The 24,029-nt window shown below is 56.3% G+C and overlaps 10 protein-coding genes across 10 annotated transcripts; 4 read left to right on the top strand and 6 right to left on the bottom strand.

Annotated features, from left to right (window-relative positions):
* Nucleotides 1-101: 101 nt before the first annotated feature.
* On the bottom strand, nt 102-1,632 carry C8Q71DRAFT_159000 (chaperonin 10-like protein). The gene is made up of 6 exons (XM_047916672.1): nt 1,630-1,632; nt 1,225-1,568; nt 1,077-1,155; nt 825-1,020; nt 384-775; nt 102-323 (listed from the first exon to the last, which is right to left on the bottom strand). The coding sequence occupies exons 2-6, from the start codon at nt 1,476-1,478 to the stop codon at nt 207-209; spliced, it is 1,038 nt and encodes a 345-aa protein (XP_047776730.1). The 5' UTR covers nt 1,479-1,568; nt 1,630-1,632; the 3' UTR covers nt 102-206.
* Nucleotides 1,633-3,835: 2,203 nt separating this feature from the next.
* On the top strand, nt 3,836-5,577 carry C8Q71DRAFT_770925 (uncharacterized protein). Its single transcript, XM_047924330.1, has 5 exons — nt 3,836-4,166; nt 4,215-4,598; nt 4,650-4,743; nt 4,806-5,140; nt 5,215-5,577. The coding sequence occupies exons 2-5, from the start codon at nt 4,218-4,220 to the stop codon at nt 5,458-5,460; spliced, it is 1,056 nt and encodes a 351-aa protein (XP_047776729.1). The 5' UTR covers nt 3,836-4,166; nt 4,215-4,217; the 3' UTR covers nt 5,461-5,577.
* A 263-nt stretch (nt 5,578-5,840) lies between these two features.
* On the bottom strand, nt 5,841-6,878 carry C8Q71DRAFT_859745 (uncharacterized protein; the record flags this gene model as incomplete). The annotated part of the gene is made up of 4 exons (XM_047927690.1): nt 5,841-6,014; nt 6,075-6,374; nt 6,427-6,738; nt 6,804-6,878. The coding sequence occupies 4 exons, from the start codon at nt 6,876-6,878 to the stop codon at nt 5,841-5,843; spliced, it is 861 nt and encodes a 286-aa protein (XP_047776728.1).
* Nucleotides 6,879-8,066: 1,188 nt separating this feature from the next.
* Nucleotides 8,067-8,509, top strand: C8Q71DRAFT_797897 (ubiquitin-like protein; the record flags this gene model as incomplete). Its single annotated transcript, XM_047925776.1, has 4 exons — nt 8,067-8,081; nt 8,175-8,205; nt 8,266-8,365; nt 8,434-8,509. 4 exons carry the CDS (start codon nt 8,067-8,069, stop codon nt 8,507-8,509), a joined length of 222 nt encoding a protein of 73 aa, XP_047776727.1.
* Nucleotides 8,510-8,827: 318 nt separating this feature from the next.
* Nucleotides 8,828-10,045, bottom strand: C8Q71DRAFT_158747 (glutathione-S-transferase). Its single transcript, XM_047916671.1, has 4 exons — nt 9,857-10,045; nt 9,703-9,805; nt 9,188-9,651; nt 8,828-9,133 (listed from the first exon to the last, which is right to left on the bottom strand). The coding sequence occupies exons 1-4, from the start codon at nt 9,959-9,961 to the stop codon at nt 9,035-9,037; spliced, it is 771 nt and encodes a 256-aa protein (XP_047776726.1). The 5' UTR covers nt 9,962-10,045; the 3' UTR covers nt 8,828-9,034.
* A 1,465-nt stretch (nt 10,046-11,510) lies between these two features.
* C8Q71DRAFT_687408 (uncharacterized protein) lies at nt 11,511-12,165 on the bottom strand (the record flags this gene model as incomplete). The annotated part of the gene is made up of 3 exons (XM_047919814.1): nt 11,511-11,804; nt 11,855-11,949; nt 12,006-12,165. Coding segments are annotated over 3 exons (549 nt in total), but the record flags the coding sequence as incomplete, so codon positions are not given.
* A 211-nt stretch (nt 12,166-12,376) lies between these two features.
* On the bottom strand, nt 12,377-17,400 carry C8Q71DRAFT_838325 (Gryzun, putative trafficking through golgi-domain-containing protein). The gene is made up of 19 exons (XM_047926484.1): nt 17,140-17,400; nt 16,652-17,015; nt 16,476-16,596; nt 16,197-16,424; nt 16,030-16,147; nt 15,828-15,970; nt 15,500-15,773; nt 15,366-15,446; nt 15,168-15,304; nt 14,967-15,112; nt 14,846-14,907; nt 14,728-14,791; nt 14,343-14,677; nt 14,126-14,289; nt 13,911-14,074; nt 13,396-13,862; nt 13,272-13,335; nt 13,098-13,215; nt 12,377-13,038 (listed from the first exon to the last, which is right to left on the bottom strand). Exons 1-19 carry the CDS (start codon nt 17,344-17,346, stop codon nt 12,543-12,545), a joined length of 3,753 nt encoding a protein of 1,250 aa, XP_047776724.1. The 5' UTR covers nt 17,347-17,400; the 3' UTR covers nt 12,377-12,542.
* Nucleotides 17,401-18,595: 1,195 nt separating this feature from the next.
* Nucleotides 18,596-19,696, top strand: C8Q71DRAFT_838323 (3-oxo-5-alpha-steroid 4-dehydrogenase-domain-containing protein; the record flags this gene model as incomplete). The annotated part of the gene is made up of 3 exons (XM_047926483.1): nt 18,596-18,713; nt 18,772-18,891; nt 18,942-19,696. Exons 1-3 carry the CDS (start codon nt 18,677-18,679, stop codon nt 19,694-19,696), a joined length of 912 nt encoding a protein of 303 aa, XP_047776723.1. The 5' UTR covers nt 18,596-18,676.
* A 355-nt stretch (nt 19,697-20,051) lies between these two features.
* C8Q71DRAFT_859739 (retrieval of early ER protein Rer1) lies at nt 20,052-20,886 on the bottom strand (the record flags this gene model as incomplete). Its single annotated transcript, XM_047927689.1, has 6 exons — nt 20,052-20,118; nt 20,181-20,315; nt 20,368-20,557; nt 20,610-20,615; nt 20,675-20,684; nt 20,755-20,886. 6 exons carry the CDS (start codon nt 20,884-20,886, stop codon nt 20,052-20,054), a joined length of 540 nt encoding a protein of 179 aa, XP_047776722.1.
* Nucleotides 20,887-21,106: 220 nt separating this feature from the next.
* Nucleotides 21,107-22,798, top strand: C8Q71DRAFT_158580 (uncharacterized protein). Its single transcript, XM_047916670.1, has 3 exons — nt 21,107-21,983; nt 22,040-22,704; nt 22,760-22,798. The coding sequence occupies exons 1-2, from the start codon at nt 21,287-21,289 to the stop codon at nt 22,396-22,398; spliced, it is 1,056 nt and encodes a 351-aa protein (XP_047776721.1). The 5' UTR covers nt 21,107-21,286; the 3' UTR covers nt 22,399-22,704; nt 22,760-22,798.
* Nucleotides 22,799-24,029: the final 1,231 nt, after the last annotated feature.

Genomic DNA, 24,029 nt, shown 5'->3' with positions numbered 1-24,029 from the left:
TAGGAGTGATAGCAACCACAGGTCGACGAGGAGATGGAAGATAGGATGGGGACGTGGTAGTGATCATATGTACACTGGTAAGCATATTTATATAGCGTACATGCTCCTGAAGGTATTGAACCTCTACAAACTACTCATTGTGACTGCCGCATCAGCAACTTTCCTCCTAAGACGCTCACACCGTATTCGTATCGACAATTCAACTATCAGGCCGTGTCCTGGGGATGTGCAACGAGCTTCACGTAACTGACACCCTGCTTGAGCTTGTTCAGGCCAGCAATAATGCCCTCCAACCCGTTGGGAAGCACTTCCACAGGGTTCGGCTACTCGTGATATGTGGTCAGTACACCCATTCGCCACAGTGGGCCTTCAAGTATACTGACCTTGATGGTACCTCCTTCCAGAAGCGCGGGTAATTTCGAATATAGACTCGCCCCCACCTTGCGGTTCTGTGGGATGTTCGTGTTACCCAAGGTTTGGACAATCCGCTTGTCCGCCGTCTTGTTCTGCACCGCATCGTTCAAGACAATGACGAGTGTCCCACCGGATGCAACGATCGCGTAGCCGACGTTCTGCGTCTCAGCCTCTGAGACGGTGTCCCACACAACCTTCACAGGCGCAGACGCGATTTTCGCGACTTCCGCGATGAGCGCATCCTTCGAGAGGTTGCGATCCAGGACGTGCGTCGCTCCGAGTCCCTTTAGAGACTCGGTGTTGCGCAGGGAGGCCGTGGTGATAATAGGGCCGAAGCCAGCGAGCTTGGCTAGCTGAATGACTAGCAGGGAGTCAGCACAGGGTCAGAGCCAGTCGTCCGTTCTGCGCACCGTATTGACCGACCGAACTAGCTCCACCGATGACAACGATAGGCTCTCCAGCATACTTTCCACGCCCACCATCTTCCCATGCTGGGAAGAGACCGACACTGGAGGACGGTGCGTCTGCGTTGAAGAACCCAGTCGCGGCGGTAGCCATACCGAGGGGAATCGTCGCTGCTTGGTCGAAGGAGAGGTTCTCTGGGATCTGTACGCTCATCCGTAAGTGCCCTTGAAGTGCTTTTTCAGGTTCATGTCCAGTACCTTGGCTGTCACGTCGGCATAGCCGAGCGTGTATTGTTGGAAAGTCGCATGTTCATTGCCTTTCACGCCGTTTGTCAATCTGCGGCGGAATGAGCGGAACGTGCCGAGGTCCAACCATCGATCACGGAGATCAGGGGGAGGAGCTTACACTCGGTCGCCCTTCTTGAGATTCACGACGCCGGGACCGACTTCCTCGACGATGCCTGCGGCATCACCGCCGAGGATAGCGGGATAGTTGTCGATCAGAAACCCCCACGCTTGGATCTTCCAGTCGACAGGGTTCAACGCCGTCGAGTGAACCTTGATGAGCACCTCGCCCTCGCCGGGCTTTGGTATCGGCGCAGGACCGACTTCGAAAGACCCTTGCTTAGCCTTGAGCCACACTGCCTTCTGCTGCGACATCGCTGGTCGCTTTCACTGTTCAGGAGAGGATCTGTGGTGAAGCGTCTGAAGACGCAGTCACCAGTGACTCAGTTGCATCACTTACATATACTATCGGGCCACGGCGTCGATATTGGTCATATGTATGTGGATGTTCGCGATCGGCACTCACGCTATCATCTTGGCTGCAGTGTCATTTGGAAGCGGGGTCTGACGCGAGATTCCACCAGCTTGCGACGTCGCGGCGAATGTCAAGTTCGAATTCTTGGTCAGCTGCCAAGGCAAACATCATGTTCATTGTAACTCGACGGCGATTGCGCCGGCTGTGGACCTTGCGACTTACACCTGAGACCGCGGTCCAGACGTCCAACATCGCAATTACAGCCTGAGCGTAGATGATTTACTAACAAATGCTACTCGGCCGTTCGGCGGTGACAGAATAATTGAGATGGTCGAGCAAGGCTACTAGTAGCCCGAACAACTGACAGTTCAGATGTTGTTCAAATCATTGGCAAGGGTAGGTATGATTTAAAGTAGTGCTCTCGACGTCTCCTCAGGCCAAAGAAAGTCTTGAAGTCTCTCGTAATTCCAAACTTGCAATCTCAGTGTTCCTACTTATGCGGCGAGGAGCGGAATCTTCCGCAAACCAACGGCTGGTCAATGCGGCTGCGAAACTTGGGCGATAGTGGCCGCGAAACTCTGTGAGGCTGCGTGGTGAGAGCTGAGGAGCCTCGGGATGCGGTGTCGGTGGCTGAGTCGGAGTAGACGCGCGGCATGATTGTGACGAGGATGACGAGAGCGAGTGAAATGATGGTGTAGTAGGAGAGCGTGAGGTCTGCGATCGCAAACGGCGTCGAGTTGGGCGTTCTACAATACCGCAACGGTCCAGCCCTTGACTCCATGGGAAGAGATACACGGCTTGACAGCGGCCTCATGCACTACTTTGATCTAGAACTTCAATCAATGCTGCACTGTGCTTGTGAATACTAGGCTATAAATACGTTACCTAAACCCGCCGTCCGAGTCGGAGCCTTACAGAGAAGCCGTGAATTCGTGGCCTCATGTGATCTGGGGGCGAGAGGCTGAGATAACTGTCACACACCGATGTGTATGAACCTACGAGCACAGGTATGAGTACTGAAGCAGAGAGGTGCTGATAGGCAAGCGCTCCAGTGGTGCAAACTTTCACACCTGGTAGTACAATACTCCGAGACGATCATTGGGACCGTGCGTCGCGCTGAAGCTTGTTCCACTGCGTGCGTATCGGAAGTTGCAATACCTCCATCTGTCCATCGCGTCATGGCAGAACTGTCCACTGCGGGTTGACTGCGGGACCAAAGTCAGCCAGTGGTCCAGAGAATATCCCAGCAGCGCCTCGTTCCGTGTGTTCCGCCGGCGAGCATTGCAGTAAGCTATGATTGAACCAGCTCGGAATAGGTCTGGGAAGTCGGACGTCAGAGCCTGCAAATAGCATCTAGTAGGTGAAAAGATTGGTTCAGTTGTTAACTCACATCGCGCGACTTGCTGTCGAGGACTCGAGGAGGACTTAAGGGGGGATTCATTGAGCCACACAACACGCGCAGTCACGTGCACTAGCACGCGGTGCGCGACAGCGCTCACTTGTCAAATCTGACATGAGGATGACTATATTTGGACGCTGTTGCCAAATAAACCGCCCTAACACGTAGAAATTGCGTAGAAACCTTGCGGTCGCATGTACTACTGTGACTATGTACGGACCTCGTCTTGCATCAAGCCTATCTAGTATCCATCCTGCAGCCCGTGCGCAACCCGTGCGTACATATGTTCGGGAACCAGATGCGTGACGAACAAACCCTTGATCCGGGACTCGTGCACCCGCCGGAATGCCTCCCCTCGAGCCCCGTTCCTCTGATTTGACTCCATGGCCAGGTAGGTTCGACATAGACACCTCACGTATCAGGCTCGTGGCCAGGCATTCCATTCGCGTCTGCGTGGAACTGCCAGGTCGAAGCACTGCCCAGACAAACAAACCCACTTTTCAGGCTATATTCGCGCTATACTAGTACCACTCCTCCGGTGCACTGTGAGTATGTAAGTTGTATCGCGAACCACGGAGGAGCGCAGAGTCGAACTCTAATTACAGGGGGGACTGACGCTGGAATCTTGACGGCGTTACATTTCATCGGATCATCTGTCGAACCCTCAGGCTGACCAGATAACTATCAGATCTAAGTTTCAAAACACGCCTTGAACGATACAGGGACGTCCAAGGGTGTCGAGCCACTGCAACAGTACTTGCTCTGAACCTTCTCAAGGTGAGCCCAGTAGATCGTCAACGTGTCAGGCTGTTCAAGGTATGTGCTGTACGAGAGGATGTCGACGTCTCCTCACTAAGTGAATCTATGCATCGTGACAGGCGCCACTTCTTTCCTTCCTACAGGGGCCGCTCTATGAAAACCGGTGCAGCATATCTGATGTATCATACGAAGCACGACCGCGGCTGGGCTTCCTTTGGCATGCTGGAAGAGATGGCCAAACTCACTGACTCGGGTCTCGGTAGAGCGGCGAACTTGGCTGATACAGCATCTGCAATGATGATGGATCTTCGCTACGCCGACTGTTGATGATGGTCCTTTCAGAGTTGTATATCTATCACCCCGAACATTGACGATACAGGTGGCCCCTCGCTCACATCCGGATCGGTCACTGCATGCAATCAGCTAGGCAGTGAGTCATTTCTCTGCCACTTATCGCAGGTACTGAACTGCGATACAGACAATGTCGAGTTCGTGGGCACCCAACGAAACGGACTTCGAGATCTATAATGAGAAGATACAGCTACAGGCGATGATCCTGGAGAACATACCCTACGGCGTTGAGCTTACGCTCTTCGTCATGTGCTTCGTCACCTTGCTCGAGAACAGCGATCGGTTCAATCTGAGGCGACAAATCTTTCTTCTCGCGTTCATGACCATTGTTTTCGGATTAGGGACGGTCTACATGATTACCAATTCTCTGACCGCTCAGCAAGCCTTCATCGAATACCGAAACTACCCGGGAGGGCCTGCGGCGTACCTAAACGCCATGTTCGCTAACACTGTCGGGTTGACGAACAGTGCGTCTTGGGTAGTAAGCAACTGGCTCCTCGACATGTTCTTGGTATGTCATTTAGTAGGACCCTTTGATGGCGCTGAACGGCTTCGGGCGTAGGTTTGGCGATTCCTCGTCATCTACAGTGACTTTAACCGGTCATGGATGCGGATTCTGTTATGGTTTCCCGGCCTCATGGTCTGTACGTCCATTGGTACGTGGATGAACGGCGCAATTTATACTAGCCACTCATCTACTTGCCTCTTCATTTCGCAGGCATGTCCATTGACGTCCTCAAGAGCATTTCCCAAGCCGACGGCTCATCGAACTCCACACCATTCGTAGTCGCGAACATCACACTCTCGTTCTACGTCATCTCGCTTGCGGCGAACATCATTGTGACGATTTTGATTGCGGGTCGTCTGCTCGTCTATCGACACCGTGTACAGAGCGTTCTTGGGGCACACCACGCAAAAGGCTATGCCAACATTGCGACCATCCTCGTGGAATCAGCGGTGCTCTACTCTGCCTTCGCGTTCACCTTCCTCATCGTGTTCGGGATGAACAATCCCCTCGCCTACATTTTTATCAATTACGTGAACTCCATTCAGGTGTGTACTCATGTCAAGACATCTGTGATATTGATGCTGAGTGCATCCTTTCGAATCGTAATGGTTGCTGCTAGGCGATCTGTTCCTTCCTCATCATATTCCGTGTTGCGACGGGGAAAGCTTGGGCCGAAGACACCACCTCGCGGCTCATGGAAAGTACGCACGGCAACGTAGTCAAGCTCCAGCCCGCCACGAGCATTCATTTTGCACGGGATACATCTACGGGCATGACGGACTCTATGCCAACTTCGAGGAAGGAGATGGGTATTATCATCTCGGAGGAAGTCGGGCAAAACAAAACAGATGACTACAGTGCATAGTAGCAGCCGAAGTCTATCACGAGCGTGTAGCCGGTCTTTGTCGATGGCAGTGTCACAGGGTGTATTAACTATTGGAAGGCTTATAATATGTTTTCCTGCTGGCAGAGATACTGCGGAGTGGCTACTCGCCCCAAGTATGGGGGTCCATGTTGTGAATTCATGACAGATTGTCGCGCTATACGATACACCGCCCATCAAATACGCTTCCTCGTACTGATTGCAGTAACCGTGCGAGCGCGAGATTGCATGGGAGGAGGACGTTCAACGTCAAGCTGGTGTAGAAGATGTAGACGCGCATCACAAAACCTATGACCCGGCCCTCTAGGAACCTTTTCGGACCTGGTTCACGTACGATTGCCTCATCATTAACATACCGCTGTCTAGAATTGCATCATAACTCTCCTCGACGATCCCTTTGCCGAAGGCCTCGTGGATGAACCATGGGCTGTTGCTCCTCCCCTGGGCGGTCCCATCGGCGGCGGAGCAACAGACCTACAGAAACCTGAGGACGAAAACATGTGGTACGCCTGAGCCTCGATCTGTGCTTCGCTCGGCTAACGAACACGCAAGTCAGAACCGTACCACCAGCAACGGACTCAAGTAGATGCGCTTACCTGGGAGTGCGGGCGGATCGCCTGGCCCCAGTCAATCACGTAGGCGACGGTCATGTGGTCATCGAACAGGACGTTCTGCAGGTTCGGGTCGTTCTGCAGCCAGCCCGTGTGTTGCCAATAGCTCATCATCGTCGCGGCGGCGAGCTTGGCTGCACGGCGGAGCAAGACATCGCACTGCGCCGGGTCGTGCGCCACCCTCCGGAATGTACTCGTCTGCGTGATGTGCATGCCGGGTGACCGCCGGACGATCATCCACCGCCTGTGACTCGAGTCATAACCAGCAAGCTGCACAGCGCCAGCCTGCAGGGAGCGGTCAGAGCGCGGACATGGGGGAGGAGCGGAGGGGACCTACCGCGGTCGTTGCCGCGAGCTCGCTCTCCGCGACGTTCGTTTTCGCGAAGTCGCCGTGAAAAGACCCTGGGGTGGCCACGGTGTATACTACGCTGTGCGAATTGCCCTGGTTGGCGAATTTTTGCAGCGTGAGCTGGTGTCCCCTTAGGTTGATCATGACCTGGTCTGAATGAACGTGTAAGTAGTCCATTCCCCTCCTAGCAAGGCACGGAAACGTGCGATCGGCGCGCCTTGTCAAAGAGAGAAATTCGTCGTCAACACCTGACCGTTGGACAAGGTCGCTCAATTCACGCAGTGCGAGGTCAAACTCCGCCTGCGAGTGGGTGGGTACACGATTGGTCAGTCAGTCCTTCGTCACGGCATGTGCTCCATACATACCTGGAATGGCGTCGGCGCACAGTAGGCGAACAGCGTGAGGCATGAAAGGAGGAAGAGGAAGAGAGGGAAATGCATTATGCTGAGAGAAACGCAAAGGATAAGCTAAGTGAGAAGGAGGAGGTGGAGCCGGCCACACTAGGGAGACATCTTGCGGTAGTCTGGCTTTATACGCAGAGCCAGCCCGCGAGCATACAAGCTGGCGGACATACCATCGAGACTCTGCTGGCCTCCTGGTCTTGCAATCGCGACAGTTGCTGAAACAATACTATTACCCAGTCGGTGTCTGAGTGTCCGCGCAGGTCCACGCGACAATCGCGAACGAGAATGCGCATAAGTACCACGGGATGTCCTCGGCACCGAATCACACCGAACCTCTAGCCCCGGACGAGTCTTGCGCCGATGTTCAACACACTGGAGCTGTAAGGTGAAACCAAGGTGAATCCGTGGGACGCCCACTGGTCGTAGTATCGGATGATCCTTCGCGCGTCAGCCAAGGTGATGTTTTGCCAACCTACATCATCATGCAACCAATACTTTGGGATGAGCGTACCTTAAAATGTTGACATCTGTTCAGTGGATGTGACTTGCGACCCTCAGCCAGGTAGGATAGGCCCTCGTTCAGGACCGTGGCCTGTGACTGAACGTTTAGTTTAGTTCAAGGGACTGTTACATCTGGAGATAGGGAGGAAGCAACAGCCAAAAGGTAGAAAGGACCAGCGCAACTGTAGAAGCGAGCGCACAGTGAGCGAACGAGCCGCGTTCGACACGGAGGAGAGAGCTACCCATCATGCACCGATCTGAAGGACACGATGTGGTCATACACTGCTCTGTCGCCCCTCGTCTCTTTGCCACAAGACCATAGTCTTGCGCGGGTTGCGGCTTGGATGCCAACTGAGTCTGACGCGTCGCAATGCTCAGAATGCACGGCGAGGCCTTCGAGCCTGCTAGCGAAACGGTGATTGTCACTTGGCATATGCATATTGCTGGCCCAATCACTCATCAATCCAGACCACAAAGCTTCCTGCGGGGAACAGTGCGGCCTAATAGGCGTTTATCGCTTCAAGCGACGGTAAGAAGCAAGTTTCGAGGAGTACAGCGTGTTGGTGTCGACGTCCAGGATCAAAGCCGTTCTGGGACATTATCCGAACTTGCCTTTCCCGGAAAGATGTGGCAGGAGATAGAAGCAGGCGCGCGTGCATCTGTTCCTTGCTCTCTCCCCGTACTTGCTCCTTTGTTATTGCTATCGATTTTTCAATATAAGTCATGCCCTTGATTGAAGTATGTACTGCTCAATGTTCCTTGAGCTTATTTTCGACGACACTGACGACCCTTCGACTTGTCTGTGGCGGTGGGAATCGCGCGTATCGGTAGGTCATTGCTAACGACCGTCTTGGCCGCAAAGGTATGCACACATTTGGTTTCCTTCTTGTCTCACGGCTTGTTGATGGAGACACTGCTGTAGTCCGTGTGAAGTGCAGTCCAGACGACACCGTCGGCGACCTCAAGAAGCTCATTGGTGCGCAGACGGGCACGGATCACACCAAGATCCAGCTCAAGAAATGGTACGCCTGCCATCCCTCTTCGCGCCTTGCCGCCCCCCAGACTCATTGCGGACGCACTTCGCTGTTAGGTACACAATCTACAAGGATCATATCACGCTCGCGGACTACGAGATCCACGACGGGATGAGTCTGGAGATGTACTAGCGCTCTCTCGTTCTGTCATCACCTGGCGCGGCGCGATGTTCTGCTCTCTATCCGGGTCCCTACGTCGTGGGCTTATAGCCGTCTGAAGAAGCGAAAGCGCAGCGCAGTGCCACACTGCGCGTGTATGTACGAGTAGGAGGAATGTCACACACTGTATACCACGGGCGCCGGTGAGCCTGGTTTCTCTGGATTTGCACAGCGATCGTTCCCTTCCAACATGACACCATATCATCGACCACGAGGAGGACCAGCTTGAAGCTTGACACAACGAAACTCTACGCGTGCATCCCTGGCTCAGCCCAGTGGCTTCCGACGGCGACAAAAGGCTGAAGACATGATCGTATAAATCCGAATGACTAGACTGGATAAAAACGAGAAATATTGTACTCAAAGAGTTGAGGATACATGTTCACATTGGTCAGAGACTGGTTCCGGCGAACGAAGAAGCCCCAAGATATACTCGCGTAGTGGTACAAAATCATCCAGAAACTAGTGTACAAGCTGTTCCAGTGTTTCGATGTGGCATCACGGAAGACCCCGTCCGGCCCTCGTCGCTTTCGCGACCTCACTCTGTGCCTCGTCACGCAAGTAGCGCGCATATATCGGTTCGTAGTGCTCAAGGTCCTGTGATAGTCGATCAGTACGATCATCTGAGAGGGGCAGCACACAAACACGCACACTCTGTGTCTTCAACACGCTCTCCCTCGTGATAAGCTTCTCCGCGTACTCCTTCCAGCCCCCACCGACGGCCTCGCGCGAGTATCCACGGTGCTCCGCGAGTATATAGTCGCGGAGGACCCACGGTGCGAGCACGACATCGACCATGCTGAACTCGTCGCCCAGGAAGTACGGGCCCTTCGCCTTCTCGCTCACCTTGCGCAGTGCGGCGTAGTACTCCTCGCGCCCAGCAGCCTGTGCCTCGGGCGTCTGCCCTTGGAGGAAGCGGTGGAATGCGGGCACGATGTTCTTGGCGACGTGGTCGACCCAGAGCCGAACGTACGCGCGGTCGAACGGGTCGGTCGGGAAGAGGTGGGGCGTGTGCGAGGGGTAGGCGTCCTCGAGGAACTCGCAGATGATGAGGGACTCGTAGAGCGCGCGACCCTTGTACTCGATTGCGGGCACCAGCCCCTTCGGGTTGATGTCTGCGGATAGTGAGTAGGGCTGGGTGAATCTTCATGACGGGCTGCACGTACCAAGGAAGTGTTGCTCCTTCTTGTACGGGTTGACCTCCTTGTACTGGTACGGTATTCCGCGCTCCTCGAGCACGATCCAGACACGCTGGACGAACGGACAGAACTACGCTGGACTCAGCAATAATGCTCTCTGTCGCAGACCTGTCACACGCACCCAGCCAGCCCAAAAGACGAGATCCTGCGGAGCCTCGTGCTGCTTCACTGTCTCGAGCGCGCGGCCGGTCGCTGTCGGATGGACATTTTCATCGGGATGGCCCATTGTCTGTGTCTTTCTTGTTGACGTACGTTCGCACTGTCTTCGATAGGTTGTCGCGACGAGATGCTCTCCTCCTAGACGCGATGAATGCGCTTCTTAAGCCTGGGCGAATGGCGCCTGGGCTGACTGAGCAGGTTCCACATAAGGTCGTTATAAATTGCGTCATTCCAGTCATTCAAACCTTCAATTTGTCCGCGGTGAGTGGTATCGGTCAACGTTCAAACGTTGTCCAAACGTACAGACTTTGAAGAACCGGCTTTGTTCCGCGAGAGGGAGCGGCAGATGGAGGTCCCCAGCGGCGATTCAGAGCAAGATGAAGCCCATCTCGTAACTGAGCACTGCATCACTTTTCTCGAAATATTACCCAGTGAGTCGATTGGAGAGTAGGTGCTCGTACTAGGCTGCCACACCATTAGGCTGGGCTGAGAAGGTGGATTTACGGTGGACTGGCCGGAGTCGTGTATATTGAGAAGTGGAACGGGATTCCAAGCATTGCGCAAAGGTCCTAAGAATTTCGCCACGTGACTCGCATCGTAGCGTTCAAGTACTCCAAGTTAGGACTACATAACGATATTCATCGTTCGCATCGTTCGCTCTTCGGCCTCGAACTCATCCGAGTCGTCGGAATGCATTGGGGAATCCTTCATGAAAATTTCGTGAGCCAGTGGGCAGTCGAATGTGTGGTGTCAGAAGGCAGATCGAGTGCTTGCTTCGTGCAGGTTGAGATAGAAGTGCGAGAGCAGGGTGGTCTCGACATGCCTATGTTCAGAGGGATTGCACACCGCATGACAATCATTGTAATGCACGCAGAAGACGGGTGTGATAGTGCCATACACGATCTGAATGGGCAAGGTCAGCGTGACGCACGAACGTGGCAAAGGGAGTACTTCTAAGTATGTAGTCTCGCCACAAGACCCTAGACGTGCGAAGGGTTTGTGTCAAACTCAGCAAGAGGACACCAACCGTGGTCACGCTTAGCGCCATGTCGAAGATCAGCAGGGCGATAATTGTGCTGAGCCGGGCAGTCAATGTCAACATAAACGCACAAGATTCAGCTCGAACCCACCCAAATTACACACTTGTTCCTATTTGCATGCAGGGCCGTAAAAAGAATCAAGACATACTTGGTTGACTTCACCGTGTACGCATGGCGCGACGTCGTTAGTCGTTACCACCAGCGATACTTCAGCTGTGATAGCAGATGCTTGCGCGGTGATATACACTGCGGCCACAAGGAAAGTGTATCAGTCATCAACCCAGCGCTATAAACAACCCAATCCATCCGTACGTGGTCTACCAAATACCACACATTGTGAGGGTTAAATCAAATGAAGATGGCGGTACTTCAAACGCACCTCAGACCCTTGCCAGTCGAGGAAAGCACGCAGCCAACTAGCTTCTGAATGATCCTTGAATGTATTACCACGTGAGTGTATGTACTAGTTCGCCGGAACCAGTCTCTGAGACGGTCGTAGCTGAGGCTCTACCCACGACGCCTCATGTGCACAAGTAGTCAGCAGAGATTCCCACCGCGCGATTGGAACAGAGACCAGCGCACCTTCATCTTGACCTGTTCCACGCCATCCCTGTCCACCTCCTTCCGCACCGAACCCTCATCTACGCTCGGACTGTTCACGAACCGCGCCACGCTCTCCAGCTTGTCCACGTCGATCTCGTATCGGCTAGCGAGCTTTTCTAGCTCCTCCCGGGTCGAAGCGGACTTGCGCTCCTCCAAGAGCTCATAGAGCGTGCCCGCGAGCATGCGGTTCCGTGTGGGCGTAAGCGAGCGCGCATCCTCTTCCGACCGCTGGCGAGCCTGAAAGACGCGTTGGACCTGATCTGCGCCCTGCTTTGCCTGTCAATGGCAACAGGTAGATTCTGGGCGCGATTACGTACGGGGCGGACGGTCTGCATATGGTGGTCGACCTTGACCGGCCCCAGCTTGCTCAGCATCGCCATGAACTGTGGGTCTTTCGCATCTCGCTCGATAGCTTGAGGAACCACGCGTGAATGAGCCTTGTATTCAAGCAAAAGTTCTGCGACATACATTCGTTCTTCGTTTCGCTCGCGCGTAGAGGCGCAGGCCTGCTGGGGCCCGCCGACGCGCTCGGCTCGTCCGGACGCGGTGTCCGTACGCCAGCCCATGTCGGTGGCGGCTTCGGGGTCTTTGGGAAGTGACGGACTGGCTTTGAGGATGCTCCTCCCATACTTTGCAACCAGGTTGAACCTCAATTCGAGGGGAGGAGGACGATGAGGAGGACGAGCAAGGGGAGTGACGCAGGCGACGCCGGTATTTCCGGCTTTCTCGGAGCGCCCACTGGTGTACGCTAGCCAAGTCAAGCTCCCAGCGTCGACGGAAGGCTGAAAGCGCTTTTTCTTTGTGACCGGGCAGAGAAGAACTATGTAGCCGTTAACGATCTCAAGCTTAAGGTTTACTAGACCTGTTGCAGTTCGACTCTCAAGCTAAAGCGAGCCTCTAAGTATAGTCACTGAGGGTCATTTGCGGACCTCAAGCAGGTAAACATACATATTCTAGCACGGATGTAATCATCCTGGTACCAAGTGTTACTGGAACAAGAGCTTATCACGGCAGAACAAGGATGACGGGCTCCGCCAGCTGCGGTCCCTCCTCAACCGTGCCATCCTCCTTCACCTCCCTCCTCTCGTCCGCACGCACGTCGACGATCCTCACGATGCGCTCCTGCAGCTCGCCCTCCGCGCCGGGATCCGTCCTCCGATCGGCCACCCTGATCCTCGGGATGCGCACGAACCCGCACTCGACGGGGACGAGCCGCCAGAGGACGGTCTCCTCTGCGCCGGGCAGGAGGATCGGCAGGCGGCCGTTGCGCAGGCCCGCGGCGATGAATGCGTCGCTGTTGTCCGTCTCGAGGTGGACGACGACGTTCGCGGACCGCGTCGGCTGCCGGTTGCGGACGACGAGCCGGAGCGTGAGGGGTGTGTGCAGCTGCGCGGTGGGCGGCACGTCGAGCAGCGCGATGAGGCCGTCGCGCGGGGGCCGAAGCGTCGGCAGGGAGAAGCGGGTCGTTGCAGGCGTGCTGTAACCGCCTTCTGGGAGGATCCTGAGGGCCGTGTTACACGATGTCAGCCGTTGGGTCGTGCTGCAGTGTGCCAAACGCACCTTCTCCACGTGAGCTCGTAAGAACCTGGTGGAGGTATGTCCTGTCCCTCCGGGAGATCGTCTCTCGCTGCCAAACTGATTCTACAACGGTCGCAGAACTCATCTCCTGTCAGCCATTCTAGAATTTCCGATACATCATCACAAATGAACATCTTGTAAGATGAGAAGCAGTACCTGCGAGGAAGTCGTCCATGACTTGATCGAGCGCGCTGTCCACTATCTTCGCATGTCGACCGTCCTAGCACATCAGCGTGAGCGAGACATCGTGACGCTGCGTGCGGTGAAGGGGGTGACATACCTGCTTGGTGAGCGTAATGGAGTCGACGATGATCCCCGACGGCGCTGTGCAAGCGATCGTCGTTGTAACAATTGCCTCACCCACATCCCCATCATCCCAATAATTGTCTTCGTACGTGGTAAGGTCAGCGAGGCCAGGCTGGGATTTCAGCGATCTCATGTACACTGCGTGCTGCTCGATACTGATGGGTTGAACCGAGGGCACGACCAGCGTCCGGATCGTTTCGTCTCGGTCTATCCTTGACTGGGTGGGGCTCTTGGGTGACTGGGGACTCTCGGGTTCTTCTGCGGTAGCTGGCATCTCTCGGTGCGACTGGACGGAGATGTCGATGACCCTGTCGTATACGGCGCCTGCGCTGGAGAGATAGAGAATCATGGAAGTGCTGACGCCAGGCGCGATAGTGCCCAACGAAACACCCTTGATGAGACTTGTCGAGCGTTCATCGCCCATGCGAATGTGATTCTCCCCTGCGCTGACATTCAGCAGTCACTTCAAACATGTTCAGACCTTCGTACCGAGTTCGTCAAGCTCAGCTGGCTGTAGCAGAGCATCGACAATCATCTCCATCTCCTTGTCGTCTTGGTTGCTCACGCCGACGGTGATAGGGAACTCTTCACCGATATATGCGGGTGCATTGTACGTGACGGACACCTGTACCTTGTGTGGACGGTGTCGGACACTAGCAGACAATAGTCAGACCTGGAAGAGGATGCGTAGCAGAACCACCTACACAACAGATGAGTACTGGTCCCTCCGAACCGGGATATATGTTGGCGGGTCGAAGCTACTGAGCCACCGTGGATATGGTGCTCCGCCATGTCGAGAGCTCAATGGGCGCAGAGGGATCTGGATATTCCAATTGCCTTCCTTCGTCGTCAACACGAGTTTCTCGATCTAGTCGCGACAATGAGCACACATCAAATGCCTGTGCGTGAATTCGCACACACCTTGACAGTCGCTGGCATCTCGCACGACACAGTACCACAGAAGACGATCGTCCCTCCCACTCCGAACCGGAGCGGGGCCTGGACTTCCTTATCGTCCTCCCCGCTGGGCATGATGTGATCTAGCTCCACCTTCTGCACCTGAGGTAGCTCTGCAGATGGATCTAGGGACGAGTTGCGCAGGGTTATAGTAGGCATGTCGCCTGACATGTGGATGACGAGCGACGTGAATGTCAAGGAGCTCAGCGAGACCCCTGTTGGCGACGATACCGAGAGCTGGAATGCTACGGGCTCGCCGACGAGGACGTCAGGCCGCCAAAAGACGGCACAAGTTTGCACTAATGGACCACCCGTTAGCAACAATGTGCCTTGGGTGCGGAGGACGTACATATCGGTTCAGACTCCGAGTGGTCTATCAATAGCGGCTCCTCAGTAGACGATGGCACAGAGCTCTAGGAGCGGCAATTTTCAACCCTTGGTAGCCTACATTTCACAATAGTGAATACCTTCAAGACTGCCAAGAGGTCTTCTTGAGTCGAATCCTCATCGTCATCCTGCGTCTTAAGGCCTGCACATGGGACGGCTCGATGATGGACAACCACAACGGTAGGCACAGATGAGTCATACCATGCCCGAGCATTTCGAACAGCAACCGTACGCTCAGCTCCATATCGCCCATCTGCTGGGCACATGAGTACCACGTCGTCAGCAGCGGGCGCAACAGCGAGTCCCATTGCTCGCGGCGGTACGTCTTGGCTATCCGCTCGAAGAACCTGTTTAATGTAGCGTCAGCGGAAGCGAAGAACAGGCAACGGAAGACATGTGTACCGCACAGCGAGGTCGAACTTGCCCGACTCGTAGTACGTCTGCGCAATTCGGTACGCGATCCAGAGCGTTAGCCGACCGTGGCCGTGCGCGTCCTTCGGCGTGTACGCTTTGAAGAGGTCATACGCCCGTGTATACAGCTAGCGTGGCTCCAGTCAACCAATCTCTCTCGCCGCTCACATTGCACATGACGAAACTCACTTCCAGTATGAGGGCGAGGTGGTCGACCTTCTGCTCGTTTGCGAACCCAGGTGGCGGCGCTGTTGTCGTTTCTCCCTCTGCCTACGAACACGTTGAATGCACGCACACGACACAGAGCTATAAATGACAGGCACCTCGGATCTGGCGACGCCCAAAAAACGTTCCCTCCTCCTCTCAGTGGACCTCGCAGACATGTAATAATAGAAGCCTGGATGCTGCAGAGCCTGGTTAGGGTTCAGGCCCAGTGCCCGCATGGCCTCCAGCTCGAGCGCGCCACGCTGTCCACTCTCAAGTGCTTGCACTGCTGCCGCTGCCGCTGCATGCGACGGTGGAGTCGTCGAGAAATGCGTTGGAATCTTGAGCGTAGAGCGCGTGCCGTGTTCGAGGAGCTCGGCGAAGGCGCGGTGCCTACGCAGATGGGGGTAGGTTAGTTATGCACAGGGCATCGACAGACCTACACACTGTCGTGCAAGCCAGCTCCAAAACTCGAATGTCTCCTCGCCGATACCCCAGCCGCGCGAGAAGTCGGCAAACTTGCGCATGTGGCTGTTGTGGTGCGCGAGGGCGAGCGAGTGCTCGTTGTTGTAGAGGTAGAGTTTGCAGATCTAGGCGTGTTGCGTCAGCCTTTGGGGCACATAGGGAATCAAGTATGGATCCTTAGTACCTTGAGATTGATGCAGTCCGCGAGCACCTTCGCCTCCGCCCAGCGCTTCGTTCGCGGAGGAAGGATAGCAGTCGATCCGAACATAATCGCCAAGCTCGCATAGGCATCCTGGTAATGCCTTCCGGAGGGTTCAGACACAGCGATAAATGCCTGTGAGGTATACGTACTTTAGCGCGACCTCGTCTTCACCCCGGAACTCCGCAAAGCATGCCATCTTGTACTCGTACCGTACCGTCCAACCTTCTGGCCTGAGAGGACGGCTCGGCGCGCTCCCGATCGGCTGCGTGATGGGATAGGACGAAGCTACTTGCGAATGCCGGTTGCGTTTGCGGCGGACACGCTTGGAGTGATTCGTGTAATACTCGATTGCAGGCTCGTATAGAGCTTCTTGTAGGCTATATGCGCCCAGTCAGGTAAGCCGGTTTTCGCATAACCTGCAGGCGCACCTGCGCACGAAATCGCCGATCTCGGACTGTGAGACGGGAGACAGGACGAATAACGCGGCCCGAGGATCAAGTCCACTTTGTCGACGAATATAGGTGAGGCGTCCATCGAGAGAGGGGTCATCTGAGGCGCATGAGTTGTCCACATTCGTGCACGTACACGGTGTCTGATCACATACCTAGCAGCTTTCTACTCGCCAACAACACCACCGTCAGCTTCACACCGCGCTCGCTCACAGTCTTCTTCCGCGCGGCGATCTCAGCACACAACTCCGTATCCCGCCGTCTCTCCTCCGCCTCGCGCTCCCGGTCCACCTCGGCGGTCTCCAGCGGCGCGCGCGATGTCGGTGCATGCTCGAACAAACGCATGAATATCACAAACACGGACGGAACGAGTCGCGTGTGCTTGCGGATCCATATTGGGGCGATGAGGCCGTCGGGGTAGAGTGGTGAAGACGGGGTTAGGGGAGACAGAGGAGAGTGCGCGTTCGCGTAGTCCGGGTGTTCTGGTGGGATGAGTCTACGAGGAGGAAATCGTACGTCCTGTGTGAGAAACCGCGTAAGTGACCGATGTTTCCACTTGCCAATCCACAAATACAAGCAACGAAGTTCTCCAAGCAATAACAGGCACAACTGATCCTGAAATCGGCTACTAGAACAAGCATACCTTGTCGACCGGAACGACCTGGAACGTCTTCTTCTTCTCTGGCTGCCAAACCGCTACCTTCCGCTGATTCACCAGAGCCTCGCGCAGGCGATGTGATAGCACCACAAAAGGATCTGTCGTCTTTCCCGAGGCCGGAGGAGGATCAAGACCCCCGACGAACATCACGGGCGCAAGTTGCGTGAGGAGTTCCGGAGGGTACGAGTTCATGGTGGCTGCATGCAGTGGTGGCCCGTGGAGGAGCAACAGCAGGTCCGAGACTCCGAGTGCACACTGCAATGTTCATGACATTGATTAGTTAATTTAATGATCCGGCTTTCTCGGAGCGCTTATGTACACGGCGTGCGCCGCAGCGCGGTGACCGGTGACCCTAGGCCTCCTCCTCCTCCTCTTCCTCCCAGGACCTCCCAGGCCAATGGCCATTGGGCTCCGCGCCTGGCTGCGTGCCGAGTCGTCTAGCTACAATCGACCCTTTTCGTTGATAGTTGGCAGCTGAGATGACTTATAGATGTTTGCTACTTAGTACTAGCAGTGGAGATGCTCGACTAATAGGAAGCAATACTAACCCCTCATAAATCCTCACTGGACCTCAACGTTCATCATTGATCGTAAGAGATACCAATGAGTAGGTACCAAATTGATCAGATCATGCCGTGCTCATGTGCTGCTAACATAACGCAGCTACGCAAGCACTGATATACTGACTGTCGACAGGCATAGCGGGGCCCGAGTCAAGCCCGTTGACAATGAAGTGCGTTGCTCTCGGCTGGGTACTAGCGGATTCTGGGTGGATAGAACGTAGATCCAGGTATGTGACTTCCCAAAGCGTTCCTGGACTTCTCCGGTGACTTACTCGCAATTTGAGTCAGATACGTTCAGCGTTCTGGATACAGTACAATACAGTACTGCACATACGATCGATGCGGCAGGACTTCAGGTTGGTAATCGCCAATATCTTGTCCACCGCTCGCTCGTCCGCTCAGATTGACACTCACAATGCAGACCAACGTACTCACCGAGGATGGCTTCTACAATCTCCTTGATGACACTTGCAGGCAAGTTGTATCATACTGGGACACATATCATAAACTCTACAAGAGAGTCCCATCACAACAACAACTCTCTGAACATCTCGTCGTTACTCTGGCCGAGCTCGCTTCGTCGCGTCTGGGATACAGATGGGGGGATGCGCTGCAATTCGTCAGTATAAGTATCAACTAGCATGGACGAGTCAGCAGACTGACTCTGGCATACTCACCGGCGTATCATAGAGGTCGGTCAATCTTCACGCTAAGCTCTCGTTGCTTGTGCTATAATCCGATTGATTCTTCAGGACACCTGCAAGCCCCAAAATGTTCTGCGGCATCTGCCGTTTCTGCGGGCCCTCTGTACTAAGCGCCGGTACCACGGGCTTTGCCGGAATGGCTGGGGGTGACGATGCGTATGGCCGGACTGCCACGCTTGTAGGCTGTACTTACTACTACTTGAGTTTGACTTGAGTAGATTGAGATTACTTCTCCCCTGACTGCCGTCGCGGAACATGAAGAACATTACCCATGCGACATCGGGGTATGACGGTGAGCTGTCACAATGAACCGCGACCGAAACTAGCACTAATCCTGCATGGGTATGGAGCCGCGCGGAAATGGTTCGCAATCGTCCCGCCGACAGTGGTCGCCCCCCTACTAACCTTCATCATCAATGCGCCATTCGGGAGATTCTCGCCTAAGGAGGACAGCATATTTCTGGTGGACGGTGAGTCGTAACTCCCAGACATATCGCATCGCCCTCAGCCAGCTTTGCAGGGATAAAAGCATGGATAGCCATGGAGCTCGTCTTCCCGCTCACCTTCTGCTACACCTTCCTCAAAAGTCCGCTTTCCCCAGAGCCGCACCCTCCTCTTGCGCTCTCGCACCCGCCAACGTTCCTCGGCGCGCTCCTGCTGCTGCACTACCTGAACCGCGCGCTCATCTCGCCCCTCCGCACGCCCTCGCGCTCCAAGTCGCACATTATCGTGCCGCTTTCCGCACTCGCTTTCAACCTCACGAATGGCAGCCTCCTCGGCGCATACTTCTCCTCGCCCGCCGCGCAGGCGTACCTCGCTAACGCCTTCGCGCGCCCCTCGTTCTGGGTGGGCCTCGCCCTCTGGGCCGCGGGCCTCGCGGGGAACATCCTCCACGACGAGGTTCTCCTCAACATCCGGCGCACCGCGAAGGCGAAGGGCAAGGGCCGCGCGTCGCCGCCGCCCGCGGGCAAGGGGCAGAAGCAGAGCAAGCAGGAGCACTACGCCATCCCGCACGGCTACCTCTACCGCTTCATCTCCTACCCGAACTACTTCTGTGAATGGTGCGAGTGGCTTGGGTTCGCTATCGCCGCCGCGCCCCTACCGTCGTTTGTGTCGGGCGCGGACTTCCTCGCGACGGTCGCCCCGCCGTGGCTGTTCTTCATGTCCGAGATATTCCTGATGCTTCCGCGCGCGTGGCAGGGGCATAGGTGGTACCGTGCCCGCTTCCCGGACTACCCGAAGGAGCGTAAGGTGGTCATTCCGTTCTTGTTCTGAGTTTTGTGCGGCGGTGAGTCGAGGAAACAGCTACTGTACAGACTCGGACGTTGGGTATCACTTTGCTGTCGTTGCTATCGAATTTGTTTGTTCTGGATACAAGGGACCACGAGTCCCACTGAGCTAGATGTCGAAGTCCCAGCTTGCGCAGCTTTCTAGGCCGCCGCTTCCTGCCCAGTGTTGGAAGTGACAGTCCCTTGAACTGAACTGAATGTTCGGTAGCCGGTCATGCTCTGAGGTATACACGCTTCCTGCATCCATATCTCTCGTAGTCCCTATGGACATCGCACAACAAAGCCCACCATAGCTCGCTGCCCCAGCTCTATCCCTCGTGCACCGTCAATTAACCCATATACTAGTGGCTGCCATAGCGTACTTTCCGACCAATGTCGAAGGGGATGTACTTGTATTTGATCATATGTCTAGGGAAGCGCGATAGGCTGAGTGGTCTGTTGAGAACTGGGATGCACGGGCAGGGACTCACTGTATTTGCCTGCGCATGGTGAGCGCGAAGAGAACGAAGAAATACACGACGAGGATCGGCCAGTAAACCGGCACGTCGAACGCCTCGGAAAACGTGCAGAACAGCGCGATCAGCGTCGCTCGTGTCGCGGACAGCCTACCACCAATTCGTTACCGCTAGCCAACAACGAGCACGCAAGGAAACGCACCAGAACTGCCACTCTGGCAGCCGCCGCACGAACGGCCGGAACTCGTCGTCGCGCTGCGAGGGCAGCGACTCGCCCATGTCCTCGCCGCCGCCCTCGATCTCGTCCGCGAGCAGGTCTTCCTGCAGCGAGGGGTCGAATTTTGGCTGGAGGAAGGCGAGAAGGAGGTTGAGGATGTATATTGCGTGTGCATCTGGAGGCCGGGTCAGTGTCCCACTCGCGGGCCGCACAGAACGTCCACGTACAGCATACTGCAAGGTGATAGGAAGTTAGAATTCGAGGAGATGTGCGACGCAGTAGGCTCACGCACCGATATACCACTGAACACGTACGCCAGGCGCACAATTAGCCACGCCCTCCGGCAGCGCTGAACGCAATAAAGTAACTCACCCCCTGTGAGAGCACGATTCGCAGTATGAATAGCGCGAGCAGGCCTGCGGCCCCGAGCCACCTGTAGAGGACGAACGGCGTGATGCGGTCGAGGAGCTGCTGGTACTGCGGCTGTGCGTCGTGCAGCTTCATGGGGACGTTCGCGACGCGCGGCCTGGGGTGCTTGGTTCATGCGAGTTCATCATTGCGGCCGGAACGGAGGAGGAGGCCAGGAAGGTAAATGGAGATGGAGGGAGCGGTGTGGTTTGCAGGCACGAAGTCGTGGCACTGTGTGTATGGCTCTCAGACTGCGTCGGTCAACGTCATGCCCTCCTCCGCCCCAATCAAGCGCGCGTTCACACCGCTGATTGGCTGCCGCCTCGCATGCGACGTCCGACTCTGACCTTCATCGACGCACTCGTCGTCGATTCCTGTGCAGCTGTCCCGCCATCTGGCCCGCGCTGCCGTTCCCCTCGCCGTCCCCTCCCGCCGTCTTGTCCGCTGCCCCGCCCCGTCCTCGCGGCTCTCCCGCCCTCGCCGCTTGCACCAGTCGATGCGCAAGCTCGCGGCGAGTCCACCGACACCCGCAATGCCCGCTTTTCCCCCGCGCCGCCATTTCGCCCGCATTCATCGAGGTGCGCCGTCTGGCAGAGCCTCGCCGCCAACTTCCTCCCGCCCTCTACCACACGCACCGCGCCGCATCACCACCCCAGTTGGCACAGACGGCTCCACAAGGCCTCTGTCGAGTCCTCGTAGGCGACTGGACATGCATTTATGCACGGGACATGTCGCCGTGCGATGTTCTGTGGCGACTACTCAAGAGCGCCCGCCACTGCGCGCGCACACTAGGTCAGAGGACGTGCAATGCACGTACGTCCCATTCCGTGTTCTTGCCTGTCCAATGTCTGACCTGCGCTACCCCACTCGCCATGTCCGCATTCCTGGCCCCCGTCGCGGAACGCGTTTACGACGCATTGCGCGTGTGCGTACGGCGCGTATGCAGCACGCGCCATCCGTCGGAAACGGTTCTGTGCGCGGGACATCGCGCCGCGCGATGTTCAGTGCCGCCGGCCGTCTCGGCGCGACACGCACTGCGCGCCGTGGGCCATGGGTGACAACATCGCATCGAGCACGGCGGCGTCACGTCGCGCGTCGGAGCACGTCCTACGTGCAGTACCCATCGCGGCAGATTGCGAACACGTACTTTCAATCGTTCGCCGATGGACGTCATTCGGGTGGATGTATATCGGGTAAGTGCTATATTACTGTACACGATCGCACCTGCCTAACAACCGTCGCATCACAGATCTCTACACCGTACCGGCACCCCGCGCAAGCACCCAAGCTTGCGCGTGCAATGAGAGTCCAGGGGCGAGACAGGGAGTTGACATAAGGGAGGACGAGGCACGCAGCAGCAAAGAGGGGCAGGGTCACGCCGTCTCGGGAGAGGTGTGTTGGCAGGCCGGACAGGATGAGGATTCAGGGATTCAGAAGGGCGAAGCGAGGATGAGGCATGCCAGGAATGGCGAGGGAAGACTATGCGCACAAGGAATGAAGAATGGCGTGACGGAAACGCGAACATGCACGCACAACACGGAAGCGAGGATGAGGTACGCTAGATGCAGAACCTCGCGACACGACATGCCAACAGCGCGCACCATGTAACGTGACGGCCAGCGACCGGGTCTCAAAACCGCATAGCGTCCACGCAACGCGTAGACGTCGGGCTACACTCGTCCCGCATCGGAGCGCCGCGCAACGGCCTTGGACGCGCAACCGAGCACCAGCGGCACCACCGCTTGTTACGCGGACAAGACGGCGCATCCTGCTGCGTCTCGACGGATGTCGGCACGCACGGTAGGTACCTTTAAGCATACTGACTATCTACCTCTGTGAAGTCCACCACCCTTCAGTTACGTAGCACCTCCCGTCCACCTGGGATCATGTTCGCGTGATCTGCCGGGCAATCTCGTGAGTGTACATTTCGATGTTGCACCGATGACGTACCTGAGACCCAGAATCACAGCCCACCTCGCGACGAACAGGCCCAGCGGCACATCGCTCAACGCGCCCAGCCTCCACCGCGACGTCCTGCTGCCAACGCATCAGTGAGTTTCTGCGGACGTGCGGCGATGGCGGACTCACGACGGTGGACTCGTCCGTGCAGGCACATCGCGCGCACACCACAGGGACAACGGGACCGCGCTCGTCAGTGATACGCAACGCAAAGCTTACCATCGGGAAACTCGCAAGGGGCGGGATAGAAGGGACTGAGCGTGCCGGAAGACGACCCGTCGCTCGCCCTCTTATACTCGTCCTCAGCCCCGGATCCCACGGCATCGCTCCAGCATCCCCCGCATTTACGACATGCACCGTCCGACACGGTGTTTCCGGTGGAACGTCACCGCCCTAACGACCATCCCGTGGATCCCTAACCGACGCGGCCCTGGTCCGGGCGGCGCTCGTCATTACGACACCGGCGGGAAGCCCGCACAGTTCGCGCGTCCGACGAGTCGTGCGCGTTGATCGCGGTCACTGCAGGCGTGCTGCGTTGGCAAGCTGGATGAGTCTGCGCATGTGGCGCGAACAAGCCTGCGCGCATGAAGCCTCGCAGACGGCCCACGGCGCTGGGATCTTAACGGCGAGTTTGAGGGTTGTCGAGCTGCGCCGTCGGTATAGCGGACTGGATGGCGATGGGCAGTGAGCCTGAGATGGGCTGCACGCCGTTTGTGGGACATCGCCGTGTAAGTCCGTACCGCATCTCCGTTTCGCGAAGCTGATTCTCGAGTGCAGGTGAGCGCGAATATGCACCGTCGGCTGCACCATTGTCATGCGCAGCCGTGTCGTCCGCGCAAATGCCGACGCGAGACGCGATGAATGTCCGACCCGGTGGTTCATGCAAGAATGATGGACCAGCGTGGAAACGCAAGCGACGGCGTTGGTTGAATCGGGAAGTGTCCGCGCTGTGCAATTGGGCAGTCTTTTTGGGAGCTGCCTCGCCGACGTACTACCTCGAGCGAAGCAGCCGGCGAGATTATACAACGAGAAATACACGGGCTCGGCCCCCGTTTCGACTCGACATGTGCACAACGATTCAGCATGACTATTCTCCAAGACCGCAAAGGGAACGGGGACTTGGTAGGCCGCCCGCACTTTGTCGCTGATGCTTCTGTGTTCATTGGACGCGAAGCGTTCCTCGCACTAGCGGCGATCCGCGCGGTGGCAACTGACAATCGGACATCTCACGCCGCCGTCCGAGATGATCCACACAAGGAATGACGATTGACACAGGAGCG

The sequence above is a fragment of the Rhodofomes roseus genome, assembly GCF_022264815.1.
Source record: "Rhodofomes roseus strain CIRM-BRFM 1785 chromosome Unknown C8Q71scaffold_16, whole genome shotgun sequence".
NCBI lineage: Eukaryota > Fungi > Basidiomycota > Agaricomycetes > Polyporales > Fomitopsidaceae > Rhodofomes > Rhodofomes roseus.
This window is presented reverse-complemented; position numbering and strand designations above follow the sequence as displayed.